Source organism: Rattus norvegicus, chromosome X, assembly GCF_021556685.1.
Source record: "Rattus norvegicus strain SHRSP/BbbUtx chromosome X, alternate assembly SHRSP_T2T, whole genome shotgun sequence".
Lineage (NCBI taxonomy): Eukaryota > Metazoa > Chordata > Mammalia > Rodentia > Muridae > Rattus > Rattus norvegicus.
Window position 1 is genome coordinate 141,765,493 of NC_141554.1, and position 27,066 is coordinate 141,792,558.

Consider the following 27,066-nt stretch of genomic DNA (forward strand, 5'->3'; position numbering starts at 1 on the left):
GGTGAACATGGAATATTAAGAACTGGGGGTGAGGTGAACATGGAATACTAAGAACTGGGGGTGAGGTGAACATGGAATATTAAGAACTGGGGGTGAGGTGAACATGGAATACTAAGAACTGGGGGTGAGGTGAACATGGAATATTAAGAACTGGGGGTGAGGTGAACATGGAATACTAAGAACTGGGGGTGAGGTGAACATGGAATACTAAGAACTGGGGGTGAGGTGAACATGGAATACTAAGAACTGGGGGTGAGGTGAACATGGAATACTAAGAACTGGGGGTGAGGTGAACATGGAATACTAAGAACTGGGGGTGAGGTGAACATGGAATACTAAGAACTGGGGGTGAGGTGAACATGGAATATTAAGAACTGGGGGTGAGGTGAACAGTACATGGAAAGTCTGGGTGTTCTTGCACTTCTTGTGGACTTAAGAAATTATTTCACAGTGTAGTCTTTTAAAAGTAAGTTGTCTATTTCTTTTAAAAGTACTGAAAAAAATCAAGTGTTTATAATGTGAAACATGCATTAAAGTCTTTATTTTTGCCTGTTTATAGAGGCTTATAAAGGTTTTCTTTAAAGATAAACTGAAAGCAAGGAAGAAATTACGTCACCCTGGCCAAAGCCATCTAAATTGTTGAATTCGACAAAATACTCTTGAATTGACAGATCGTGCGGAGAGATTTCTACTCCGCTGGGATAGACAGCTTGAACTTGAGGAGAGCTACCTGTTAGTCGTTGCATGCAGCATAATCTTTTACTCAAAACAGAGAATAAGCCCCTGGGATATGGCAACAGAAAACAATATTAACAAGGAATAAGAGCGGCAGACTTGTATGATTCCATCTTTTTATACACGTATATATACTTTATTAAATTCACAATCTCAGGATATACACTAGGTCAACATTTCACAAAACTTTCTATTATTCCAAAAGCAGTTATCATAAAACAGTGATTTATAAGTCATTCAAGCAAAACCAGTATCTATAGGATTTTATTATGGTTTCATTTTTGTAGTAGTTTTCAAATAGAACCTTAAAATATATGATATAATATGAGAATAGGAAGAAAGAATTTTACTTTGTAACAATAACTACATTTCAAATATTAGACTTTATATAAAAATAAAGGGGTACTGTCAACAAAGCTGCTCTGTGGATTAGCATATTACCATTTTTATTTGTTTCAAAACAATCCCTGCACAAATTTAGCTTTCTAGTCCATTTAAACAATAGAAGACAACAATAACAAAAGGTTAGTTCACAAAGGAAAAAACAAGAGTGTGGCAAAGGAATCTGTAGAAAGAAGTGGTGACTGATGAGTAGGAGAGAGATGAGGGAGGGTAGGGAGCAAGAGTGATCAGAATGAACTGGATACGCTTATGGCAAAGAATGAATTTAAAACACTCAGTTAGAATCATTAGTAAAGGAGTTGGTCTAAAACAGTAAACTGAATCCTTCTGCCTCTTTCGCCTCACCACACCATTGGGACGATTTCAATCTCCTGCTTTTACCATCGAATTTTAAACACACCTTCAGATAGCATCACATTTCAACGATTATTTCTTAACAGGCCTAAATTTGGACTCTAAATTTGAACTGCAAAGTGTCCCTTTAAGTCAAATAAAACAGAAGAAGAGTGAAGGCAGACAAATCTCCTGAAAGAAAAACTCATCTCTTATCATTATGAAGGCAAAAGCCTTTCAATATGGTTCATTAACAGAGTGGATACACCAGTGCTATCAAAGAGACGGTTCTTTAAAATAGCACACAAGTGAGTGATTCTTATAACAGCACGTTTATGTTAGGTTTGGAGGATTCTGAGCTTTTCACAGGCTAAAGTAACATGGGAACTCAAGCCAGTAATAGCTGTTATGACAGTGATTACAATGTAAACAGAAGAACAAACCCGATTCTATAATGGAGCTGCAGCAAGCTAAGTGATGTTCTGTGATAATTAGAATAGAGGTTTTGCTTCAAGCACACGAATTTCTAGTCTGTAAATACCATCAAACCACCTCCAACGATTTTAGACTTCAAAAGACTTAGGTTTAACAATTTCTGTTTGTTTCTTACATTCACTTAATATCACGATTCTAATGGGTAAATTAAACAAATAGTCCACCCACCAGGTTGAACATTAAAAGAAATCTAACAACATAAACATTGTACTATTACACTATTACACTATTTCTAGTGTAATACATAATAAATAATGCCACAATAGATCACACTTGGATTTCTTAAATATTTTAGTCAGGAGTTTTCTCTTGTAAAAATGACAGAGTATATGTTACGTCACACTGCATATACACTGCTTAGAGCTCAACAAAACTTCTGGAAGCAGAGGGCACAGGAGCACACTGACCTTTTCAGCTCCTCAAAGCTTCCTTAGAGATATCGAACTGACCTCTATAGGGCAACGAGGACAAGAAGAGGGTTCTGACTCTAGCACAATACAAAACCAGAACACCAGGTCACCACATGACAGAACAAACGCAAGGACAATAAGGAATCGGGAACAAAGCAAACAGAATAGCAGCCACATACAGAAAGCTTCCATTTCCACAAGACCCTACGACACATGTCCCCTACATGACGGCAACGTACCCCAAGGCACCTAAGGCCTCATAATACTACCCAAGACACTGACAGCTTCATGGACGCTTGCTTTTGTACAGTGCTTTGTGTAAATAACTATTCGTTCATTTGTAGATGCTCCACACATCTGGTCAAGGCAGGAATTTCTTCTCCTTGATAACACCACCTAGAAATATCAACAATATTTTACATATTCCTTAAGGCACCAGGTTTGGGGAGAGAAATAACAACTGTGGTAGCAATGTCCTAAGAACCTGGGGTGACTAATGCAGGCATCCTGTGAGTCTAGTCACATTCTCCACTCTACAATCACTCTCCACTGCATACATTCCAATAGCAAAGAAGCAATATGGGTGGTGATGGAAGCGACTATGGGTTTCTTCCCCATGGTGAGAAATGGCAAGGAAGCAGCTCAAACAGGCAAGGGAAACAAAACAATGTCCTTTAAAGCTGATGCAGAAGAAATGAAAATTTGATAGCAATCAAAAACAATTTGAATATTACCATGAAATAAAGAGATGGGAAAGTATGTAGTCAACAGAATTTTTATCAATCTCTCAAGCAAGAGAATTTCTGATCAACTCTGTTTTGCCACTGTGAGGGAAATGAACAATTATAGAAAATATGCATTAGTGTTCCCCTTAAATGTTTGAAAGTAGGTGCTCTTTGAGGCACTAGGGAAAAAAGTCATCCAAGCAATCAAAAATGTGTATTTGAGTTTTAGTCATCAAAGGCAAAATGAGGTCAGCCCAAACAGATGTTAGTAAGGTGACTGCTTGCAAAATTGAACTTTAGAGGAGAGATGCCCAGAAATAGGCGCATCATCGGAATGGTTGCAATCTGCCAAACTTTAATCCCCACTGTGGATCAAAGTTCTCCGCATTCCTCACTGAATGTTTTATGTGGGAAACAGTTAAAACACTCAATCAGAAATGGGTAAGTCACTTGGGTGAGAGATCATCCATCAAGATGAACGAAGAGCATGGATTGGAGCATGCTACTGGAGACTCTGCGGGAGCGCTGCCTGTAGCCAGTGAGTCTGAGGACAAGCCACTGCTGACACTACTGCCATCCAAAATATCTGAACTGAGGACAAAGCAAAAAGAATTATAAGCGAATGCATGTATCAGGGTCAACATAACATGCAATGACATGATTTCAAGGACACACGCATCAGTACAGCATTGGTAACTAAGAAGAAGCATAAAGGCCACAGCGCCGAAATGCATACTGCACTATGTTGAGAGAGCTGTGAAATTCATAAAGCCACAGAAACCCAAAGTGAGACGTGCCGTGCCATCCTGTATTATTTGATTTTCCTTCTGTAGGCACCTGACTGACATATGATAAGTGTTCCTCTGGACGTGCCATGTTTATTATGAAGGGGGTCCTGACCTCTGTCTAAACCATTTCTCTCTTCATATTTATCTTCTTACCTTTCAAGAGCCCTAGCGCAAGAAAAACTGCTGTTCTTAATAGTTACTAAGCTATCTGTTCTCAAACTTGCTGAGTGTGCCTTCAGACATAGCACTGCTATTTGTTGAGGAAAGTCTTTCAACTGCCCCCAAACTGACCATTTTGCTTGCCCACACCCAAGAGGCTTCAAGGCACATATTTTGAATGATTTCCCCCTTTGCTGTTCTCATTTTATGAATCTGTTCTCCTGTTTCCTTTCAGACCCAAAGATCCCCCTGCTCCCCATAAAAGCCTCCTTTTCTTCCAGCTCTCAGCTCCTCTCCAGCTAAGCTTCTGAAATGCTCTGTTCTCACAGTCCCCATCACATCCCTTTAATCTGAACAGCTGGCCTCTGGTCTCCTCTTCTCTCTGAAACTGATGCGGACACCAAGGGCCTCCATAAGCCATCCCAGGAATATGCTTCCCACCCAGCCCAGAGGCTCACTGTTCCCACAATCAACCTTGTCCCACCTTAAAAAATTGGTTTCTTTATACTTTTCATGGAAATGAAAGCCTCTGCCTGACATCGAGCTGCCTTTCTTGCTTCGATTCTCAGAGCTCTATGTTCTGCATTTGCCTTGAATTTACTCACTCACTTATTCTAATATTTACTAAGTGCCCACCAAGTGGAGAAGTTAGGTAGATTTACAGGATAGTAGAGGAGACAGAGATTTAACTATTCAAGTTCATATGAAAATAATTACACTTTGTGACATGAGTAATACACAGAAAAAAGATTCAGGGAGTATAAGAATCTGATCTGATCTAATGTGGAGTAACAGTGAAAGGATTCTCCAAGGTGAGATCTGTGTTCTCATGTGAAAGGTGAGTAGGCATTAAGTCGGGAAGGGTTAGGAAGAAGCAAGGATAGTTCTGGAATTAAAAGCAAGCAAGTACAGAGGCAGGATAGAGTCAAGAGAACATAGTGCGAGCCAAGCTGAAGGAGTAGTCCGGCAGTTTAAGTTTACACAGACTTTTTTATTTTTTGAAATGGAAGAAAAACATAGAATCAGAGAAGGAATTATGACTCAAGGCAATATGGGTTCTAGTCTGCCACTAACTCCTTGGCCAAAGCCCATTTTGTTCTTATAGGGGGGATTGAAATGTTTTGATTTGATAATTTGATATTTGTGTAAGTTTCCAAGTTGATTTCTTTCCATTGTAAAGAAGCTTACAGTACACTTGTAAGTCTCTGGCCTACACTGTCCTTCTGAAAGACGACCTTTCCTCTCCTGCCTTTCTACTCATGCTTTGTGAATGTCATCTCTTTCTTTCATGATTTTACCTGCAGTGCTAAGCATGGGGCCTAGGCCCTCACACATGCTGGGCGAGCATGTTATGAGTGGAGCTACAGCACAGTCCCCTCTGCCATCTCTTTCTGTTGCCTGGGGGTTGTTTTTAGGTGGAGACAGATTACAAATAGGTTTTGGAAGACTAAAATTTAAAAATGGAAATAGTCTACTCCACATTGCCCCTACACTATGTGCATGGCTGTCAAATGCATCATTAATAATACCACTTTTAAGGAAGAAGTCTGGAAAACTAAGTTGGCACTGATATTTGCTAAACTACATGGCCAAATGGTCCAAAAATATGAATTATTCAACAAGTGAAAAAAGTCACACAGATAATCCAAGACACTGGAAAATCAAAAGGACCTTTCTATTTGCCTTTGGAACATATGTGGATTTTCCCCTGCAGCTTTCTGCCTAGACTAATATTAAAATGAATTGACTTTCCTAAGGCACATATTGGCCAAGCAGCACAAGGGCATGCTCTATGCCATTTGGCAGGAAGAAAAAGACTTAGATTAAAATTTGGCCACCAGTTAATCTGAAGATAGAGAAAGAATTCCTTATTGCACACAGCAGAATGACAACAAGCCTAGGATTAGAAGATTTTATGTACCAAGACCTGGTAGCTTAGGTGACTCCTGTATTCATTCCAAAACAAAATAAGACTATGCAGTGAAATGGTTTTCTTAACATTGTTGATTACTTACAAGAAAAAATACTGACAGAGACGTTACCAACTAGAAAAAAAAAACCCTGAACATTTAGAAATGTCTTCTTCACCACTACACCTGAAAGTGTCTATTTTTCTCACTGTTGGAAAAGTGGCATAGCTACACTTTGTCTCCACGATAATTTAGCTTCAAAACATAGTAAAGATTAAAGTAGATATTGCTACTGAACTGAGACCGGGCTTCTGTTCTAGTTAACCTGGCAGAACAATATATGGTCATAGAAGCTGAGACTGCAGGCACATCGCCCACCTCAGGTCATTACTTAGGTCCATGTAGAGCAGGGCTTGTGCAACTGTGTGAAGGTAAATTGGATGGCTCACCACCACATCTTATACCATAGCTTCTAAAAGCAACAGAGTTTGGCCAATTTGAGGTTTTATTTTCTTCCACCACCTCTGATGAGACTGCTAATGGCAATGAACCTTACTTTCACTAATGGCCCAAAGCTAACCAATCATAGGAAAGGAAAGACAATTCAGACTAGACATAGGACTCTCTGAATTGAAAGTGAACTAATTCATTCCAGCCAGGATGGGTGTGGTGAGATGGCTCAGTGGGTAGAGGCACTTGCTACCAAACTTGAGGACCTGAGTTCAAAGGACAGAACAACTCCTGATCTCCACATTTACATGCCCCCACATAAAAAATAAATGATAAATAAATAAATGTAGAAAAACATCTAGTCATGGTGACACATGTCTGCAATCCCAGCATTTCAGAGGCATAGGTAGGACCACCAGGAGCTCAAGGTCATCATCCTTGGCTACATAGTGAGTTTAAGGCTAGCTTAGGATAAAGAGTAAGAATTCTACTCCAAAAAAATTAAAAAATAATAATGATAGCTAGAGTGTGAGAGCTCATGCCTGTAGGCACAGAACTGATGAGGCCAGGGCAGGGAAATCTGAAGTTCAAGGCTAGACTGGGCTACACACTAATTTTCAGACCAGCCTGAGCTATGTAATGAGAAAACTCAAACTATGAGCATAACTCAGAATGTTAAAATTAACCATCACATTAAACACTGATGCACAAGGCACAAAACTCAATATTTTTTTCCACTTATGGGCAAAACAGGGTACCACTTAATCTTTACCACAGGGCCGGGTAGCCTGAAAATACCTTAGTTTGCTCTGCAGTTCTACAGACATATACAGTCTTATTCCCAGTTCAATAAGGAACAAATGGGGAATCTTATTATGAAAAACAAAATAAAACAAAGTACCATACAAGGCATATTCTGAATTATGCTCAAACTCTTGATGTTCACAAATACTAAATGTAAAAAGGTATAATTCTAGCTTTGTAGTAGCAATGTTCCCTGCACTTTGTTGACAGTGACTTTGGGATTTTGTACTTTTAGGGGGGAAACTGAGCTAAAAATTGTTCCCAAATGGACACAAAGCCTAAATGGGTTTACATTCAAAGTTCTAATTTAATTTATATTTCAAAGACGTCAGATTTTAAAGATTATTAAGTAGCACATAAACTTTAAAGACTGTAAAATATATCTTCTCCTTCTCTTTGTGGTATGGGACAGGGAATAAAGAAAAGTTTAAAAAGATGAGATCATGGGCTGGAGAGATGGCTCAGCATTTAAGAGCACTGACTGCTCTTCCAGAGGTCCTGAGTTCAATTCCCAGCAACCCACATGGTGGCTCACAACCATCTGTAATGGGATCTGATGCCCTCTTGTGGTGTGTCTGAAGACGGCTACAGTGTACTCACAGACATAAAATAAAATAAAATCTTTAGAAAAAAAAAGATGAGATCATATCTGCTAGTTATCAGATTTTGAGATACTCTCTAAAAGATAGTAGAATGAGTCCTTACTTATCAAGTATACTGCCACATTTAGCAGCAGAAATAAGGACACAGGTGGTTCTTATCTCTGGACCTATTTCTAAGAATATGGATATCCGATTTTGACCAATTGAACTGCATTAAGAGACAGATGTTTCTGACAATGCAGAATCCAGATTCAATATTAAGAATAACTCACACAAAATCTCCTCACTGTAGACATAAACGTCAGCATCCTTAGTATTTAAGGTGCCCCACAGATCTTAACACAATTTTAAGCTTTAAGATGATTTGAGACTCCACGAATTTAACTAAAAACATTCCTTGAAAGCTAATTAAGTGCTTTTGCAAGGCTTGTGTATGTATTTGTATGTGTAGTGCATTCACGTGTGTGCACATGAATATTCATGTCTATCACTGCTCGTGTAGAGACCAGAGGCCAGAGGATGCTGGATGCAGGGTGGTCTGCTTTATCACTGTGCCTTATCCCTGGAGTTCCCAGTTTCTTGGCTATGCTGGCTAATCAGTAAGCACCAGTGATGCATCTGCTGCTTCCTCTCCCCCAAGCACTGAAGTTATAGTTGTGTGTGGCCATGCCTGGCTTTTATGTAGGTGCCACAGATGCATGCGTGTGTGTGTGTGTGTGTGTGTGTGTGTGTGTGTGTGTGTGTGTGGTGTATGCATGTGTGTGCACAGAGGAAGCCATTGGGTGTCATGCTTTCACAGCAAGTGTTCTGACCCACTGAGCCATCTTTCTAGTCATTGGTTTTTGTTTGGGGGAGGGGAATCTCCCTATGTAACGCGGGCTGAAAACTGTTAGGCTCTAAGATCCTTTCAACTTAGCTTCCTGAGTATCCAGGGCTATAGACATGTGCCACTAGACATGGCTAGCACCTGACAACTTACTTTTTGTGAATTGTGAAAAGTAAGTTTCTGTATTAGTCAGTGCTGAGCCAGGCTTCCACAGTCTATAAATTTTCATGAATTAGGCAGATATCTTTGAGGTGATACTTTTTTCCGTTTTGCTTTTGCTTTGTTTTTGAAATGAGGCAATCATGTTTGAGGCTGGTCTGGAACTCACCATGTAGCTGATGCCACTCATTCACTTTAAGTTTCATTTAACATTAATGTCCATGTCTCCAGGACTTGCACAGCTACTACAGGTTTACTCATGGTTTGCAACAAAGCACTGCCATAGCCAGCTAAGGCTGCTTAGAACATGAGTGCCCGCACAAGGAGTGAGAACCGCAAATAAATACTGTGACTTTCCCTTTTCTTTCTTGTTTCATTTTGGTTTGAATTTTGGTATTGTTGTGGATCAAACTCAGGGCTGCAAGCATGCTAGAGAAGTGTTCTATTATTGGGCTATGCATTCCTGTTTTTCTTTCATATGATACAGACTTACTATATAGCTGAGGCTATCCTGTTTCACTAAGTAGCTTAGGCTGGCCTCCAACATGGCAGCCTGCCTCAGCCTGCACTGTGCTAGGATTACAGGCCTGTGCTACCACAACCAGCTCCCTAGCCTTGCTTTCTAATTTGCATGAACTTCTTTTGCTGTTTTGTGGCAATGTAAAAAAAAGACATAAAAAAATAAATATATATAAATCTCACCATGCATTATTTTGCCATGCTGGAGAGAGAATGCAGAGCCTTATAGAACCTAACACGCAGTCTACCACTGAGTTACACTGGCTCCTCATTATCTTTGTTTTCTGCTTGGCAGAATGCTGTGAACTTTTCCCTCATTGGATCGGTTGATAAACAAGTGGATCTGCAAATCTCTTTATAGTCATGTGCCTATGCTTGCACTTTACCATAACAGCCACATGCAGTCTGCAGCAGGTCAGGTATACAGTTTCATCCACTAGTCCTCCTGAGCAGTTTCAGGAATTGCTCTTTGCAAGCTCTCCATATCTGAGAAGACACTCTGCACCAAAATTAGCACACTGAGCTACCAAGGACACATGGAGACAGTGGAAGATACAAATAGGAATGATCTAGAAGGCATTCCAACAGTACCAGTCAGCAAGTCTCTTGAACGGTAATGAGCTAGGACTTGCTCACCTACAAGTACAAGTTATCTTAAATAAAATAATACACGTGCAATTTAGGAAGAAGGAATTGTCAGCCCTTAGATGAGTGAGTGGCTTTTATACCTTTTCCATTTGGAGAGTACCATTCTATTTTTAAAGTGAGTGCTCCCATGAGTTTTTAAAAAAGGATTCTCATCTTTAAAACCCAGGGAACAGAAAGTCCTAAAAGGTGTTACACAATTGTATATAGAATATGGATACTCAGTGAGGTAACTAGGATATCCTGAAAGATTACAAAACATTACCTAGGAACTGCTACTATGCCTTCCTCCCAGATGTCTGTCGGCTTCCAACTGCTCAACTTCAAGAATAGGAAAAGAAGTCAATTCTCTCATAAAACACTGAAAACCCTTACATTACAGACCTAAACTAGAAGAAGACTATTTAGTCATGTGACCTGAACCATAAGAATAAGTAACTGTTACTAACAAACCTCACATTTAAGCTGGGGTTGATGGGACATGCCCATGGTCCCAGTACTCAGGAGGCTAAAGCAGGAGGGCTATAAGTTCTGGACCAGCCTTGATTACAGTGAGCTTGAGGCGAGCCTGGGTTATAAAGCAAGACTACGTTTTGCAATGTAAAGAGAAACTGCAATCTTTTTTTTTTCTTTTTTTTTTTTTTCGGAGCTGGGGACCGAACCCAGGGCCTTGCGCTTCCTAGGTAAGCGCTCTACCACTGAGCTAAATCCCCAGCCCCGAGAAACTGCAATCTTAATGAGCATTCTGATTGACTACTATAAATTTCCTAAAAAGATGTTACCACATTAGATCACGTTACTTAGCAAATACCACAGGCACAATGTTTTGAATATGAAATGTCTCGAACCAGCTCATGTGTTGAATGCTTGATTGCTTGGGCACTGGCACTATTTTGGGTGGCAGAAACTTTAGGAGGGGGAACCTATTTGGAGCAGGGAATCTACTGGGGGCATGAACATGAAAGTTATACCCTGTCCCTCATCTCTTCCTTCCTGGCTTTTATGAGGACAGTGGCCCCTGCCAGATGTTCCTACTCATGATGACCTGTGTCACCACAGCCTCAGAATCAAGAGAGTCCGACGACATCAGACTGAAACCTCGAAAACCATGAGCTGAAATAAATCTTTCCTCCACTGTTTACACCAAGGGCTTTGTCACAGTGATCCAAAGGTCAACTGATCTACGTCGTGAAGATGTAGCCATCTCTTATAAGTCAACAGCCTGGAGCATGAAGTGCAAGGAAAGCAGCGATGACCAATACATTTTCTCCACAGGAACCCAGAGATTCTTTCTCAGACCAGTCGGTTGATAATACTATATACCACACCACCCCATCATTGAGAAAGGCTGACCTAACAGAAGCTAGGAACAAAATTAAAGGTGGAAAAAAAAGGATACATACACTTCCAAAGTAGTACTTGGGACTTTCAGAGGACCTGGTCATTCAAAAATCACTTACACCTCCGTGGAGACTCCCCCTATGTGAGCATGGATTATATTTTACATTATCTCAATATTCTTTCAATGTGGTTCTTTTTAAATGTGAGTCATCCCCTAATAGGTTTGTTTTTAATTTCATTTTTACCATGAACTGAAATCAGACAATTGTGTAGCATCTGTAGACAGCATGTTGGTTGCTCCTTGGAACGGTCTCTTAGGCTGGCTTTCTATCTCCATTTCCCCTACAACAAAACAAACAATTTTACACACACAGGACTGGTGCTAACTGACGGCAATATTTGCTTAGTCAAATGAGACTACTTTTAGATATTATGTAAAAAGCTCCCGTGAGTGCCAGGTGCCTAGAGTTCCAGACACTAAGACAGAAAGATCGAGAGTTCAAACCTGGGCTACATGGCTACTTCCAGGTCGGCTTGCTCCATATAAAATCACCTCTCAAACCATGCCCCTACAACAGTGACTTTCCCATGTGCTTTAACATAAAAGAAATATACTTCTAGATACTTTGGCCAAATATTAATAACTTTTTATGCATTCTGCACAGCATGTTTTATGCACACACATTTAATAAAAGAAAACAATGATTTTATCAGACAACTTAAATAAAAACTAACCAATGGTAAAGTAGATATTCCCAAACAGTTAAAATGTTCAGCGAATATTTTATGACTAGCAAAGAAGATTTATTTTATATCCTTTAATATCTTAACATTTCTTGAGACAGCAACAAAGTGTATTTTCTGATAGGGTAGAAAATGGAATGTTGAGTTGGAAGATATACTAAACATAGAAATAGAGTTGAAAGCACAGCTTTGAGAAAGCAATGGCAGTAATTCAGATCACACATTTGCAACTATGCTGGTTTACTCAACCCCAGAGGTTTTCACAGAACCAGTAACCACAAAGGGCAGCATCCACAGTAAGAGCGCCTAACACTTGGTTGCTAACTACTGAGCGCTGTTTGCCTCTTCTCCCTGCCCCCACGCTGTTTTATTTCTTTTCTTTCTTTTTTTTTTTTTTTTTTTGGTTCTTTTTTTCGGAGCTGGGACCGAACCCAGGGCCTTGCGCTTCCTAGACAAGCACTCTACCACTGAGCTAAATCCACAACCCCCTTATTTCTTTCTTTCTTTTTTTGGTTCTTTTTTTTTTTCCGGAGCTGGGGACCGAACCCAGGGCCTTGTGCTTCCTAGGCAAGCGCTCTACCACTGAGCTAAATCCCCAACCCGTTTTATTTCAAATGTGAACATTTTAAAAATTTGATGCTGTTTATATGAGCTTAAAAAGAGAATAGAAAATACAATTTAAGATAAATGTGAATATGTGTGCAATCCAGCATTTGGGAGGTAGAGGTAGGAATATAACACCAAGTTTGAGAGCAACTGGGCTACCCAGGAAGTCACTGTAGCATGCACTACAGAGTAAAACCCTGTCTCCAAAGAAGCAAAGAAACAAGCGAAAATTATCAAATCTGTCTACACTTCAGCAGAACCATGGAGCCGGACTGAAAACTATATGAACTACTTATGACAGAAAAAGATCCAAGAAGAACACATGTAGCCTTTATTTTCCCCTATTATGAATGAAATCATATTATTTTTCTTCTGGAGCTACTGTGAAAATTATTAAAGTTCATAAAAGCTATGTTTCTTCACTTGCTTTGTTCAGTGCTTCAATATGCAGCTTTGAAAATACAGGGTCTTAAGCTCCAGCAAAGAATCCCTCCACCTACTGGTAAATACTGGAATAGCTACTAAATAAACACTCATTCCATTAACTTTCTGGACAGATTTGACTTTAATAATAACAATAGATTTAGCTTAAAGTGTACTTTCACCTAATACTCCTGAGAACATTCCTAAGGTTATAAATAATTGCTTGCAAGATTAAATAAAGGAACTTTTATTCGCTAAATACAATTATTGTCACTATCAGGATGTACTTTCCAAAGCACATCATCTTTAATATTTTTTGAGACTTTCATGTATATATAAAATTAAAATGATCATATTTACCCCGAACTCCTCTCTCCTACTCTCCTTAAGTCTTTTACCCACGTCCCCATTCCAATTTCATATCTTCCTTATTTTTTTATAACCTATTAAGTCTAGTTGGTATTTTTATATATGTATGAGTTTGAGGCTGTCTACTGGAATATGGGCAGTTTACTCCACTACATAGTGGTCCTCCTGCCTCTGACTTCCAAATATATGCAACAACATGCTGGGTATATCCTCCCTATACCCTGCCCCTGGGCCTTTGTGTCTTCCCAACCCTCTTTCTTTCATAAACATGCTTTCATGTATCCATCCTAGGCTGGTTTTGAACTTCCCAGTTAGCAGAGAATGACCTCGGCTTCCTGATCCCCCTGCTTCTATCCACCAAGTGCTGTCATTACAGGAATGCACCAACGAGCTGCTTATGCCACAATAGAGAGGAAACTCCGGTTTTCATAATGCTGTATCTGCTACCAATTATGCTATGCCCTCAGTCCTATTTGATTTTTTGAGACTGAGGCTCATGAGGCTGTGATGACCTTGAATAAATCACTAGGAAGAAGAAGAATAATCTTGAACTCTTAGTCCTCCTGTTTCCACTACCCATGTGCTATGATTACACAGTTGTATGGTGCCATAATTCTAAGTTGTCTTAAATACAATACTTCTGAATGTGTGGTGTGTGCTAGGACTAGAAATACTTCACCAAAGCCACATTCCTAGAATTACTTTATTGCTCCTGAAGGTGATCTGAATTGCTTATTTTTGAGGATTTGTAAAGCAGATTTGTTGAGTTTTATATGTGTGAGTGTTTAACCTCCAAATCTGCATGTGCACTAAAAGTGTGCCTGGGGCCTGCAGAGAGTACAAGGTACAAGGGAAAGTATCAGATCCTCTGGAACTAAAACTGAATCCAGGTCTTGCAAGGGCAGTAGTCATCCCAGCCACTGAGCCATCTCTTTAGCCTGCCCTTCCTGCTGTTTAGTTTCTTGACACAGTTTCACTGTGTCCAGATTGGTCTGGAACTCACAATGCCCAGGATAGCCCAAGCCCTAGCAATCCTATTGTCTTAGTCTTCCAAGTGCAGAATTCCAGGCATAAATCTCCACACTAAACTGAACTGCTTTTTTAAAACATTAAAGATTTATTTTGATTATTTTTAACTGTGCATGTTGTCTGCATTCTTGTTGGCGCGTGCACGAGCAGAGGAGGCTTTGGAGGCCAGTGGTACCAGATCCCCCCTGGATCTGAGGTTACAAGTGACTGTGATCCACCTAACGTGGGTGCTGGATACAGAACTCAGGCCCTTTGCAAAAGCAGTGTGCTTCCTTGACCACTGAACCATCTGTTCAGACCCAGAATTACTTTTTTTTCCTTAAGGCAATTGTTAAAAATCTTCTTTAAAATGTCATCTGCTTATACCTGTAGCTTTAAGAGTTTTCCTCTAGCAATTCCAGTATTTCAGGTTTTATATTACAGTCTGTGATCTATTTTGTATTGCTTGTTTGTGCAGGATGAAAGATATGGATCTAGTTTCATTCTTCTGTATATAGATGTCCAGTTTTCCCAGTACCATGTGCTAAAGAGGCTGCTTTTTTTCTCCAATGTATGTTTGGGACACCTTTAAAAAATTAGGTAGATGGGGGCCAGAGAGATGCTCTGTGGTTAAGATTATTTGCAGCAGTAGCAAAGGACCAGGGTTCAGTCCCCAGTACCCAGTGGTAGCTGGCAGCCATCTGTTCAAACTCCAATCCCAGAGGATCCAATACCCTCTCCGTTCTCCACAGGCACTTCATGCATGTGATGCTCATGTATGCAGGCAACACACTTCCACATAAAACTTTTAAAAAACGTTTAAAATTATATAAATAACTAATAGTAAAAATAGTAATTAATTAATAGTAAAATAGTAAAAAATATGTAACTGTGGGTATGTGAGACCTGGAGATCCCAGATTCAATCTTTATATGTGTACATTTATTTTTTTAAAAAAGATTTATTTATTTATTTTATGTATGCGAGTACAATGTAGCTCTCCTCAGACACACCAGAAGAGGGCATTGGACCCCACCACAGATGGTTGTGGGCCACCATGTGGTTGCTGGGATTTGAACTCGGGACCTCTGGAAAGGCACTCGTGCTCTTAACTGCTGAGCCATCTCTCAGCTCCACATGTGTATTTATGTGTGAGTGTGGATGTGGGTATAGAATATGAGACTAGAATAGGTCTAAGAAGAAAAAGGAGGTCTTCAGTGGAAAGGAAAAAGGAAGATCAAAGATACAAATAAGCAAAGCACTAGGAGAGGGGAAGAAAGGGGTGAGGTCAGGAGGGGAGGATCCATGTTACTAAGTTTCTGTAAAACACATAAAGAAACCCATTGTGCTGATCCAAAAAAGAAAAAGAAAACTAGATGGATGTGATTAGCACCCACCTAGAATCACAGTTTGGAGGTAGAAGCAAAATGACCAAGAGTTTCGAGGCCAGTCTTGGTTATTAAGTATATTCATTGCCAGCCGGAGTGAAACCAAACCAAAGCAAACCACTAATAACAAAAAGCAAAATAAAATAGTGCCTGGCACTTCTAATCATACAGTCAAATTGCCAGAAATAATGACTAAACCAGTATCAAATATCTCAGCCATGTTTAAAGAAACAGATGCTATCAAGGGCCTTACATAACCATCTAACACTACTGCTGACTGAGAAAACTTTAGTGCTTTGTGGTTCAAAATAAGCTATCGACACAGCACCGACATACGTAAAAAACTTAAGAGATGTGACTAGTTGGAAACTTTATTTTGCTGACGCGTACTTTGCTGATGGGGAAGTGAATCCCACCTGAGCGAATTCCATATCTACAGATCTATTTGCTATGCCAGGGTAGATTTCTGCACACAAGTCTAATTGTGCATCTCTTGGATTCAGATCACTGAAAAGCAATTAGTTTTAGAATATATTGATAAATATATATATATATTTTATTGGAATATATATTATATATTGAATATAAGAATCTGATTCCTATGTGAATTATAAAAATATAGACAGCATAAAATGGTTAATTTATATAATTTAGAACCCATAGAGCATGTTGAAAATATTTAACATTTCTTTGGGAAAAAAGTAATTCTGTGAATTCATTTCAGACCAGAATTCTAGTTTCTAATACAAGCTTGGCTCAATTCAATGGCAGAAGCGTGATAGATCCTCCCCCCCAATATTGCTAAGGTAAATGTATACAGACTTAGTAAGGTGTGCAGTGTCAGGATCTGGTGCATATACAAATACCTCTATCACCACACCTACTTTACCTTTTACCCGGTGGATGGGAAGCACATTTAGGATCTTCTCTTGCAGTAGTTTTAAAGTATATAATATATATAATACCATCAACCACAGTTACCACATACCTTTTCTCTTAAGAGGACCAAGAACGCTGGGCCTAATGCACTTGACTGGGCTCTGACTCCTCCTGCTTTGACAAATAAACAAACAGGATGACATGAAGTGCTTCCAAGATGAAAAGCAAACAGCATCATAGCTCACATAAGTAACATAAGTCAGAGACGGAAATACAAAGTGCTTTTATTGTGGGGCGATTTGAATTGGCAAGTGGCGATACGAAAAGACATGGCATTTTAAAGCCATTTAAAAAAATTCTGTAAGACAAAATACACACAATTGCTCAAAAAAGTGTCTTATTAAAAATTTATTTGCATCTTGATTTACAATCTTTTATCTTTAAAATGGGTGCTAGTATGTAAGTGTGTGGATGAGTGTGTGTGTTTATGTGTGTGTGCATTTTCTGATCAATATTCTTGCTTCAAGCCTCAGTATCACAATCAATCCATCAATCAGCATTAAGTCTCAAGCACAGACTCTTGTAAAATGTTAATGCCTCAATATAAGTGGTGAACATGTTTGTTCATTATGAAGTTCTAACAATTTTGATGTCTATCTGAAAAATTCCATAATGAAATTAATTGGAGGGAGCTTGCGCATGTTCAAGTTCACATGCTTGTGTGGTAAAGCTATTGCAGGTCAGAGGAAAATGTTCCTCACTCTCCACCTTATTTCTAGGAGATAAGGTCTCTCACTAAATCTGTAGCTAGGCTAAGCATCCAGCAACCTGAGCTATCATCCAGATTCAACCCCTCTAACTGCTGGGGCTACAAGTGTGAGTGGCCTTTCCTATGGGCTCTACAGTCTAATTTCAGATCCTCGTGTTGGCAGAACAAGTGCTTTACCCACTGAGCCATCTTTCTAGTCTTCGCATTTAACATTCAAATTCACATACCTTGAAAAATGTCTTGGATTAGGAACAGAACTTGGTGGCACCTCACTGCTGCCCACAAACATTTGCAAGGATGGCGATGTGCACTGTTAGAGAAAGTACACGCACTGTTACTACAGCCACAGCACTTCTGTTCTCCAAAGGGGCTTTGCTTTTGTTCTGTTGTTTTTCAAAAGGTTCTTTTGAAATATGACAGAAGCAGCATAGCTATGCAAGTGCTTCACACATATGACATTTTTTCAATTTACTGACACAGTTTTTCACTGCTTCTTCAAGTCTGTGGAGACTTGAAGCGAGTTGAATTGTATATGTGTATTAGAATAAACAGCTTGCTGTGAAGAAGACAGTTAATATCTTGTCAACAACCGTACCTTTCCAAATCCTCTGGTTGGGGAAGGCGCTGGAGAAACTGGAGTGAAGTCAATTCTCTTTGGAGAATATAATTTCTCTGGCTTGTCAAAATCACTATCGCTCTGTAAACATAAAGCATTAGCCTCGTTCAGCATATCACAGATCTGAGGAACCACTCCAGTAGCATGCCTAGATTCTGAAGAGTACAAATGGACGCAGTCAAACATTCTGCCGATTAAGCAGAGATCAAAACCAAGAATCACTCAGGAAGCAGGAGGAACATCAGTCTAAGAAAGAATCGAGCAAGTCAGGTGAACAACACAAAGCTTTCTGGAAAATGACAACACAGGCCCACAGCGGGACACTTTACCAGGCTTAAGCTTTCGTCCCATGAGTGGCTTATCTGCATTCCTCCTTGTGGTTCTCTAAAAAAAAAAAAAAAAAAAAAAAAAAGGTAAACATAAAAATAAACGAACTGGAGCTTACAAACAAGGCACATTAGGGGCTAGGCCCTACCTTGTTAACCACTAACCTTTCATTTGCAGTTTCTCTGTTCATCAAATCCAGGCCTTCTTCCTAGAAGGATAAGCATATGTGCTAAATCATACCATTCGCTCATGGGTGTATCATTCCAATAGACCTGAAATAATCCTAGGATCAAAACTACCATCCTTAGATCCGCGGCCGTGCTGGGCCAGGATTTGGAGTGTTTAGAGCTAACTGGAGCTGCATCTTTGATGATTTGTGAGATTTTAGCCTTCAATTTAAGACTGAGCTAGTAAGTTAAAATGACCCTTCAGATTTGATGCAGTCTGCTACTAAGAAGAGGATTAGGTAACGGTGGCAGCAACTGGGAAGGAAATGTAAACATTTACTACTTCTATAACACAAAGCATCAGTTACCATAGTGTAAAACCTCTTCCTACATAATTCTTCATATTCTTAGAAACTTAGCTCTTCGAACCCCTAAACATTAATACACTAGAGGCAATGCATGCAGTCTTTAGAAAGTACACCAGGTGTCCAACCTCAAGGTACCATCTGTCGCTAGACAGGCACTGACTTTAGCACTTTTCCCAAATGACTGGAAAGCTGTGTAAATCTAAGGGAAACAAGTCTGCACCTTGGAAGTATTCATTATTCTACTAATATAAAATAAGAAGCTATGTGAAATGGGAAAGAAAACAGTGCCAATGCTATCAATTTTTATTACTGATGCACTAATGAGTAAAGATAGGCTAACAGACCCAATGTAATAGTTTCTATATGATTAATGGTCTCCAAAATACTTTAAAATGGCAAGAAGGACATTTTGCTTCCATGCTGTAAATCATATCTAAGGTTTTGAGTTCTAATGCTATCACTGTGAGTCATAATAGTTAAAGAGAGAGCAGCTTTAGGAAAGTTTGCCCTGCATGCACGCTGCTCTAAGTTCAATGGAAAAGGCAAGGTTAACTTTCAAAATAACTGCAGCTTTTGCTTACACCATCATTTCTTCTCTTCTAGACAGGGTTCCATCCATGTAGCCCAGGCTGGCTTTGAACTCACTGTTTAGCTGGGGGTGATGTTGCACTTATGATTCTCTAGTCTCCACCTCTTGAATATCTGGGGTGTGGAGGGCTGAGGATAAATAAACCTAGGGCTTTTTACATGCCAGGCAAGGGCTCTAGTAATGGCCTCAAGTCCCCGGTTTAACATCACAAATCTGAAATGATTTGGAAGCCAAATTATGTTCCTTCAAAATAATCACCATCTTGTCACAGAATGTAAGATATAATTCAAGCCAGTGGATCTTACAAGATTGTAACAGTTGTAATGTAAATAATTAGTATTTTCTCCTAAGAAACGCAAATGAACTTGTAAGAGTATAAAATCAAACAAGACAATTATTCTGCTTAAAAAGCTTTATGCTATTACAATTTAAAAAACAATTATAATGTAGCAAGTGGTATAACAATGGGCTTTTTAAGCAACAGCTAATTCAAGTAAAATTATCCACTGAGACATGATTTTACCTTAAAAGATATACTCCCATTACTCACCCCTTTTGTATTTTTCTCTCCTAGTTTTGAAACAAGAAAAATTTTACAAGTAAAATCTTTTGTAATGTTTTGTTGGTGGTGACAGGTTATTTTTTGTTGTTATTTTTTGCATTATGAAAGCAACACAAGCTTACCACTGAACTTTTAATGAGTTCATTGAAAAATTATAAACTACCAGGTAAGGACACAAAACAGGGTTGCTCTAACAGGCTGATGACAGTCTGAGGTGAGAAAGCACACATATGTGGGTCAGTTCAAGAACTAAAGATTGCCAAAAGGTAGTGAAATCATCTGCAGAGCCAAAATGTAGAGGAAGTCAGAATTTCAATGCAACATTGATAAAATATACAACTTCTCAATATTAGACAAGTCTACAAAATGGCTCAGAAACAGAGAGATAGGAACAGAACTATATTTAGAACCAGAAACAAGAATAATTTAAGAGCTGAATTTTTTTCTAATAGCTTTAGGGAGATGCTGGCTAACGGTGTTAAAGAAAGCAAAGAGCTCAAGTGGGATAAGAATGAGCCCCCTGACACTGACACTTAAGTGGGCATTAGTGACATTTTCAAGGACAGCCCTTAATGGAGTTGTGGAGAAGCAGCAAGATTACCAACTAGAAATTAGAAGACAAAGAGCTAAATACAGTCAAGGCTAGATTATTCTTTGACAAAGATCAGAGAAGGGAAAGGAGAGACAGATTTATGTGAAAGAAAGCCACTGTCTCATATAGTATGTGTGAGGAGAAGGTGGGAGCCAAAGATTTGGCAAGGAGGAAACTGAGGGTTTAAGACAGGCGACAACAACTCTGCAGAGTGGCAGGAGCATCAAAACCAAACCAAACCAACAAAACCCAAAAACTGTACTATCAGGGAGAAGCTTCATATGTGAACACAAAGGTGTTTTAAGAACAAGAAAAGTAGTATTATAAAAGACAGGTGTTAGGGCAGGAGAAGCAGCTCAGCAGTGACGAGCCTCTGCTCTGGCAGAGGACCTGGGTTCAATTACCAGTACCCACATGACAGCTCATGACTGCCTGTAACTCCAATTCCAGAGGATCCAACACCCTTTTTGGCCCCCATGAGTGCACTCTGTGTACATATATTCATGCAGTCTCACACACACACTAAGAAATAAGTTTAAAAAACTAAAAGGTGTCTGTTTTATCTGTGAAATCAAAAGTGTCTTTGGCTGGAAGTGAACAGTGGTAAAGCAGGAAGCTGGCAGAGACTAAACAACAACAGATTTGGAGAACAGTGCAGAGGCACTGGGACCTTAGCCCCTGAGAGAGTTAAACTACCCATCCTTTCAGCTTCTCTCCGTGTACTCAAGGCAATACCACTCCCTCCCTGGTCACAGTGGAACAGAATTTCAGTCAGCTGGAGTCCTCCTTCCCCTAGAATTGTTATTTTAAAAAAGTTGTAAGAGTGTAAGGCTGCTTAAGCAGAATAATTGTCTTATTTGGTTTTATACCATTACACATTCATTTGTGTTTCTTATGGAAAATAGTAATTATTTACATTATGACTGCTACAATCCTGTAAAATCCATCGGTTTGAATTATATCTTACATTTTGTGACAGGACTATGATTATTTTGAAGGAATGTGATTTGGACTCCAAATCAACTGCTAGCAAGTATTGGCAGACTTTTTAACCCAAATGTATCCCTTCTGATTTGCTGCCTCTAACAGAGCACTGAGAGGAAGCTTACTATAACTGGGTATAAATGTTCGATGGTTCATATATAGCTAATTGGTTGGCAAATTCTGGAGGTCCTGCCTCTGCTTGTCTTTTTAGCATCTCAGCTCTTCCATTTCATTTGCCAGCATTTTACTCTTTGCTTGTTACTATGGGACACGGGTGAGCACATTAAGATTTATACGGTATGCTGTAATATTAGTATAGAGTGTCATTAATATCATGATGGTGCAGGAACGTGTACAAAGGAGATAGAAGGATTAAACTAGGTTTCAAAGAAGCAGAAATGCTAGAAAGGAGGAGGACGAGGTTGATGGGTAGCATAAGGACCAGTGAATTACCAGGGCCCTTTAGAAAATGAGGCATCCGAGCAAAGGATGGGAAGTGATGACAGATGAGCCTACCCAGAGCGGATAAGCATCTTCACCTCTTAGAAAAGAGCTAAGTGAAGTGGAGAGAGGCAAATTCGTTTTTCCCGTCTTTGCTATGCTGCTCTTATCAGGAGCACAGCTGTATAACACATAAGAACATTTTTCATATATCCAACAAAAATAAGTACTTATATTTTCAAGTATCGTCAGGGAAGTAGGTGAAGCAAATCAAACCTTTAGATAGCTAACATCCACTTTTAGTATTTTTAGCCAGTTCAGTGGAAATCTTCCCAAAATGTGTAATAGTGTTCCCTTTCTCAAACAGGTTACAGCAATCAGAATGGCACTGAAGATCTTTATTCCAGGGCCAGCTCTGCCACGTACTACTGTGTGAGCCTAAGCAAGTCACTTATGTCATTTGAGTCAGTTGCTACAGCTTCTAATTGGGGAAAAAAATACCTTTTGCCTTGTCTCTCCTCTGCTTCATGGAGACTGTTACATGAACCAAATGAGTGAAAGTACTTTGTAACATGTAAAATACCATCGAAGTGTAGATGTTAGTAGAAATTAAGAAAAGGTTAATGACCAGAGATCCTTAAGAACATGACCATATGCTTCTATACTGGTGACACCCTTGGGACTATCAACAGGCTCCCAGCCCTTGTGCCAAACCACAAACTTATTGTGAGGAGGGAAAAAAAACCTGTCTGCTTTCTGTTTCTCCCTTTCCTCTCTTGCTAGCAAGTATTAGCAGACCTTTAACCCAAATGAACCCCTTCTGATTTGCTGCCTCTAACACACCACTGAGTTGGAAGCTTATTATAATTGTGTATAAATTTTAGATGATTCAGAGGTCAGAGAGGCTGTCCTATAAATAAATGGATGAACCTTTGTGCACAGACTATGGAAATCTAGTTCAGCCATTTAGAGGTCTGTGTGCTTACTTCTCAGATGTCTAAAGCTGCCGGCTGAGTGAGCTCTGCATGTGAAGTGCTACTATATAAAAACCTCTTCATAATTTCCCCAGTGCAGCTATCTAATCCAGTGACTCCCAACAGCTCTGGCTACAGAGAAAATACACACTCACCCACTCTTCTGGGAATATAAACACATATTTTACAGGGGTCTTTATTTTAGACAACCAGTGTTATCTGACAGATGCGTGTCAGAAACACTCAGCCACAATTTGATTTTTTTTTACATCCTAGGACAAATAAAGACCACTGTGCTCAGCTATATTTGGAGGTTACTCCTGATTTACCTCACGACTGTGACGCAAGTAGAAATAAATAACAATGAATAATTTTTTTTTACAAATACAAAGCCCTAGAGCAATGAAAGCAATTTTAAACCCTCTCCCTCTCCTCCCCGCTCTCTCTCTGTACCAAAAGCTGAATGGCCCTGGCAAAACTAGTAAGCAAGATGTGTAAATTAAGTCTTTTTTTCAAAAAACAATTGTGCCCAGCACATAATTTCCCAGAAAGAGCTATATTTGAGAGTATTTTCCAGTGTAAATCACCCCACATACTTACTTTGACACTTACCAAGCTATGATGGCTCATAACTGTCGCACTGTTCCTCCCAGTTCTAAGTGGATATGGCTCAAAAACCTGGGAAAGGTCACTGCAAAGGAAAAATATAAAATAAAAGGATTAGCGTCTTCTAAAGGAAGCTATCATTCAACTGAACTCAACACCCTCTAGTCTGTATTTAACAATGGAATCTTCAATGGCTCCTCATTTCCTACCGACTACGAACTCCTTACCTTCCACTTGGCTGAGCCAGGCTGGTATGCTGCAGATTCAGCTTTTGCTAGATACTTATCTCCTCAGTGGTTGGGGGACAGCTCTGAGAGGTATAGGGCGGAGCTCTAGACTGGTTCATTCCAGCTGCTTCAGGTCAGAACTACACCCCCAAACCAGTTCCTGTTAGATGTGAACAGCTCGTCTCTTTACCCCAGAGAACCATGAGGATTACTTTTTGCTCCACATGGCCTACCAACTGAGAAGAGCTGGGGAGTTCTTAAGACTGAAGTCTGACCAACATGTCTGCCCTAAGCACTGGAAATACTGTTCTACCTCGGACTCCCGATGTCCAAGTGAATAGATGGAACTGAAGAGGTTTGCATTTTTTCTTTCTATTCATGTTTCCCTCTGACCTCACATGCTGTCCTTCTTACTATCATCTGTGAAAATCCTTTCTCTCCCTCCACACCTACCCTAAGAGCCTTACGTCCATGAAAGCATAGCACAAATTTCTCTTTATTCTTATTCTACAAACGTAATGCAACCATTGCCCATTTTGAACTCAGAGAAACTGGGAGATGGTAAGCTTCATAAGACGGCTCCTGGCTTTTCAAAGATGTGTCATCCGGGCTTGTTTTTGAACTCCTGGGCTCAGGTGTACACCATCACAGTCGGGTAAACATTCTTTTTAATTTTGTCTTCAGGACTAGAGATAGAATCAAGAACCTTGTATATCCCCATCTAAAGCTCTACCTCGAGCTATGCCACCAGTACGATACGCATGTCTGTATGTTCCTGTGGATGAAGCCATGGCTTTACACATGCTAAGCAGACAAGCACTGCCAAACGGCTATATTCTGAGCTCACCTTCTATTAAAAAAAGGGAACCCCAGCATAACAACAAAAGTAGAAAGGGGATAAAAGGAAAGAAATAGAAAATAAGTGTAAATGCATATTAAGTTACTTGGGAGAGGCGCTTTATTCATCTTCGTATAATATCACTAAGTGTCTAGCAGTCTGTTCTGCACATGATAAGAATTCAAGAATTTTCAAAATTGAGCTGTGCTGGGCTCTAAGAGATCACTGGCAATACCTATTTCAGCTATTCTCATTTTAAAAAGAGAAAACAGACATGAAAAGGTTAAATAACTCACCCATTAGCACAGCTAGTTGGTGACAATTGAGACCAGGCCTGGTCTCTTCTCCTCTTGTCTGTCACATCATGCTATCTTCCAAGTAATTACTTAAATTGTGGTTCACAAAACAGTGGGCTTTTCCTCAATTGTCTAAATGCAGGTCAGTGGGACAGCCCAAGGCCTTAGCAATTGCTTGCTTACCAGACTTTCACAAGACAAGGAGAGGGAAGGTGGGGTAGCAATGAGACAAAGGACACAGTTTCCCCTTGTATATCCCAGAATCCCTTGATAATGCCAAGGATAACATTAGAAATGTAACTATCACTTCATCATTCCCCCAGTTTCAAAATTGTATTTAAATCTAGAAAGAACGTGCTTGCCTCTCTGTTAAATACAGATGTTATAATCAGTTCAATTGAAGGCAAAGCATTATGAAGTCTTCAACTGTGCTTGAAGAAAGGTTTGGGGCTAATATTACTTCCATCCTCTGTTCTGTCCTGAAGTAATGTCCTCTCTGTGGGGCCTCAAAATTTACCTCAGATGAATTGTCTACTTACAAAGGGGAATTCGAGAGTTTCCTTTAGGTAAGCCAACTAGCCTTCACAATCTCAAGCTTTTACTTTAAACTCCTTGGTGTTTGTTCACACGAAAAGACAACATCCTGTCAGTAAAATTAAAGGAGTGATTGTTCGCATTATTTTCTCAAACCTGTGTTTTACTGACTTAAGCTATAAACCTTCTCCCTCTCTTTTTTCTTTTGATCCATTGCAATGCATTTCAGTCAGCTTCAAAAACTATAAACACTGTAACAAATCCAAATCACTTAATAGGATATGACCACACCATGTAATCCCAAGTTATTAGATAAACTGTGATTTCTTAAAGCAAACCTCTGTTAATGCCAGGGTTCCTAAACTCAGCTTAGAAACAGCACCTCTTAGAGACAGGCATCAAGTTACAAGCCTAATTCAGGGGATTCAGCTTGACTTGCCCTGATGGAAATAAGCCAGAGCAAGCAACCTGTCAGCAGACCCAGAAGGTTTCTACATACGCTCTCTTTTAGAACTGCACAACACAGCCCCCCAGGTACAGGGAGGGCCCCTTTCTCAGACATGGCCAGAGTGTGAGGTCAAACTTTCCCTCCATCCAGGGAACCAAGTCACTATGAAGAAAATAAGACCTCGACTCTTCAGTTTGGAGTCAAGATGAACTCGAACTAGCACTTTCGGGAGGGAAGACTTCTTGCCCAGGGACAAACCTCTGAACCCCACACTCCGTCCTCCCCAATCCAGCTCACCTGAGCACATGGATCAGGGGAGCACTGTTGGACCGTCTCAGGGTGCCCCCCTCAGATGTGTCAGCCTCAAAATCCAGCTCCATTTTCTCCTGAGCCATTCGGAGACTTGCTAGCCAGCACAGCCGGCAGTGCTCTCAGCTCCTGGTGCTTTGCTATGGACTCACTGCAGGACTGAGCTGCTGGGGACTGGCAGCTGGGGGCGGGGGCTAATGGGCGGAGGCTTGGGCGCGAGGGCGGAGAAAAGTAGGAGAGGAGGATGCAGATGAGGAAGGATGTGGGGGGCGGGCGGAGGAGGATGTAGAGCTGGTGTTGCGAGGGTGACAGGATGAAAAAGAGGAGGGAGGAGAGACAAAGGTGGGAGAAGGAAAAAGAGGCACAGGGGTTGATAAAGGATAACTGGAAATGCAGGGCATAATGGAAGAGGATAAAAGTGGGAAAGGAGGACAAGGGTCAGGGTAAAGGGGCACAGGGATGGGAAAAGGAAGAGGAAGGGGAATGTGGAGAGGAAAGCACAGAAAAAAAAGAAAGAGGAGGAAACTAGGTAGCAGCAGAACTCATGCTGTCATTTTTCCCGCCTAGGACCGCAAGCGCGGCTCGGCTACATTTACAGTCGCTGCCTTTGCAGCGCTAGCAACGAGGACTTGACAGCTGGCCAGGCGGCCTCGGCTGCTCCACCTCCACATGCTCAGGGTCTCTGTCCAGTCCGCCATG

General features: G+C 40.1%; 1 protein-coding gene across 14 annotated transcripts; it reads right to left on the reverse strand.

The window, feature by feature from the left end:
• Positions 1-837: 837 nt before the first annotated feature.
• Positions 838-26,785, reverse strand: Pabir2 (PABIR family member 2). Of its 14 annotated transcripts, none has more exons than XM_087600576.1 (10): positions 26,356-26,528; positions 23,722-23,800; positions 18,597-18,640; positions 18,435-18,489; positions 18,085-18,186; positions 17,717-17,799; positions 16,830-16,891; positions 11,549-11,645; positions 3,551-3,691; positions 843-2,771 (listed from the first exon to the last, which is right to left on the reverse strand). In XM_087600576.1, the coding sequence occupies exons 1-10, from the start codon at positions 26,451-26,453 to the stop codon at positions 2,702-2,704; spliced, it is 831 nt and encodes a 276-aa protein (XP_087456702.1). In that variant the 5' UTR covers positions 26,454-26,528; the 3' UTR covers positions 843-2,701. The 14 variants fall into 14 exon arrangements, with proteins under 14 accessions (NP_001160058.1, XP_087456702.1, XP_087456712.1 ...); XM_087600586.1 differs by lacking the exon at positions 3,551-3,691 and adding an exon at positions 11,366-11,441; XM_087600575.1 differs by having other exon boundaries at positions 16,830-16,894.
• Positions 26,786-27,066: the final 281 nt, after the last annotated feature.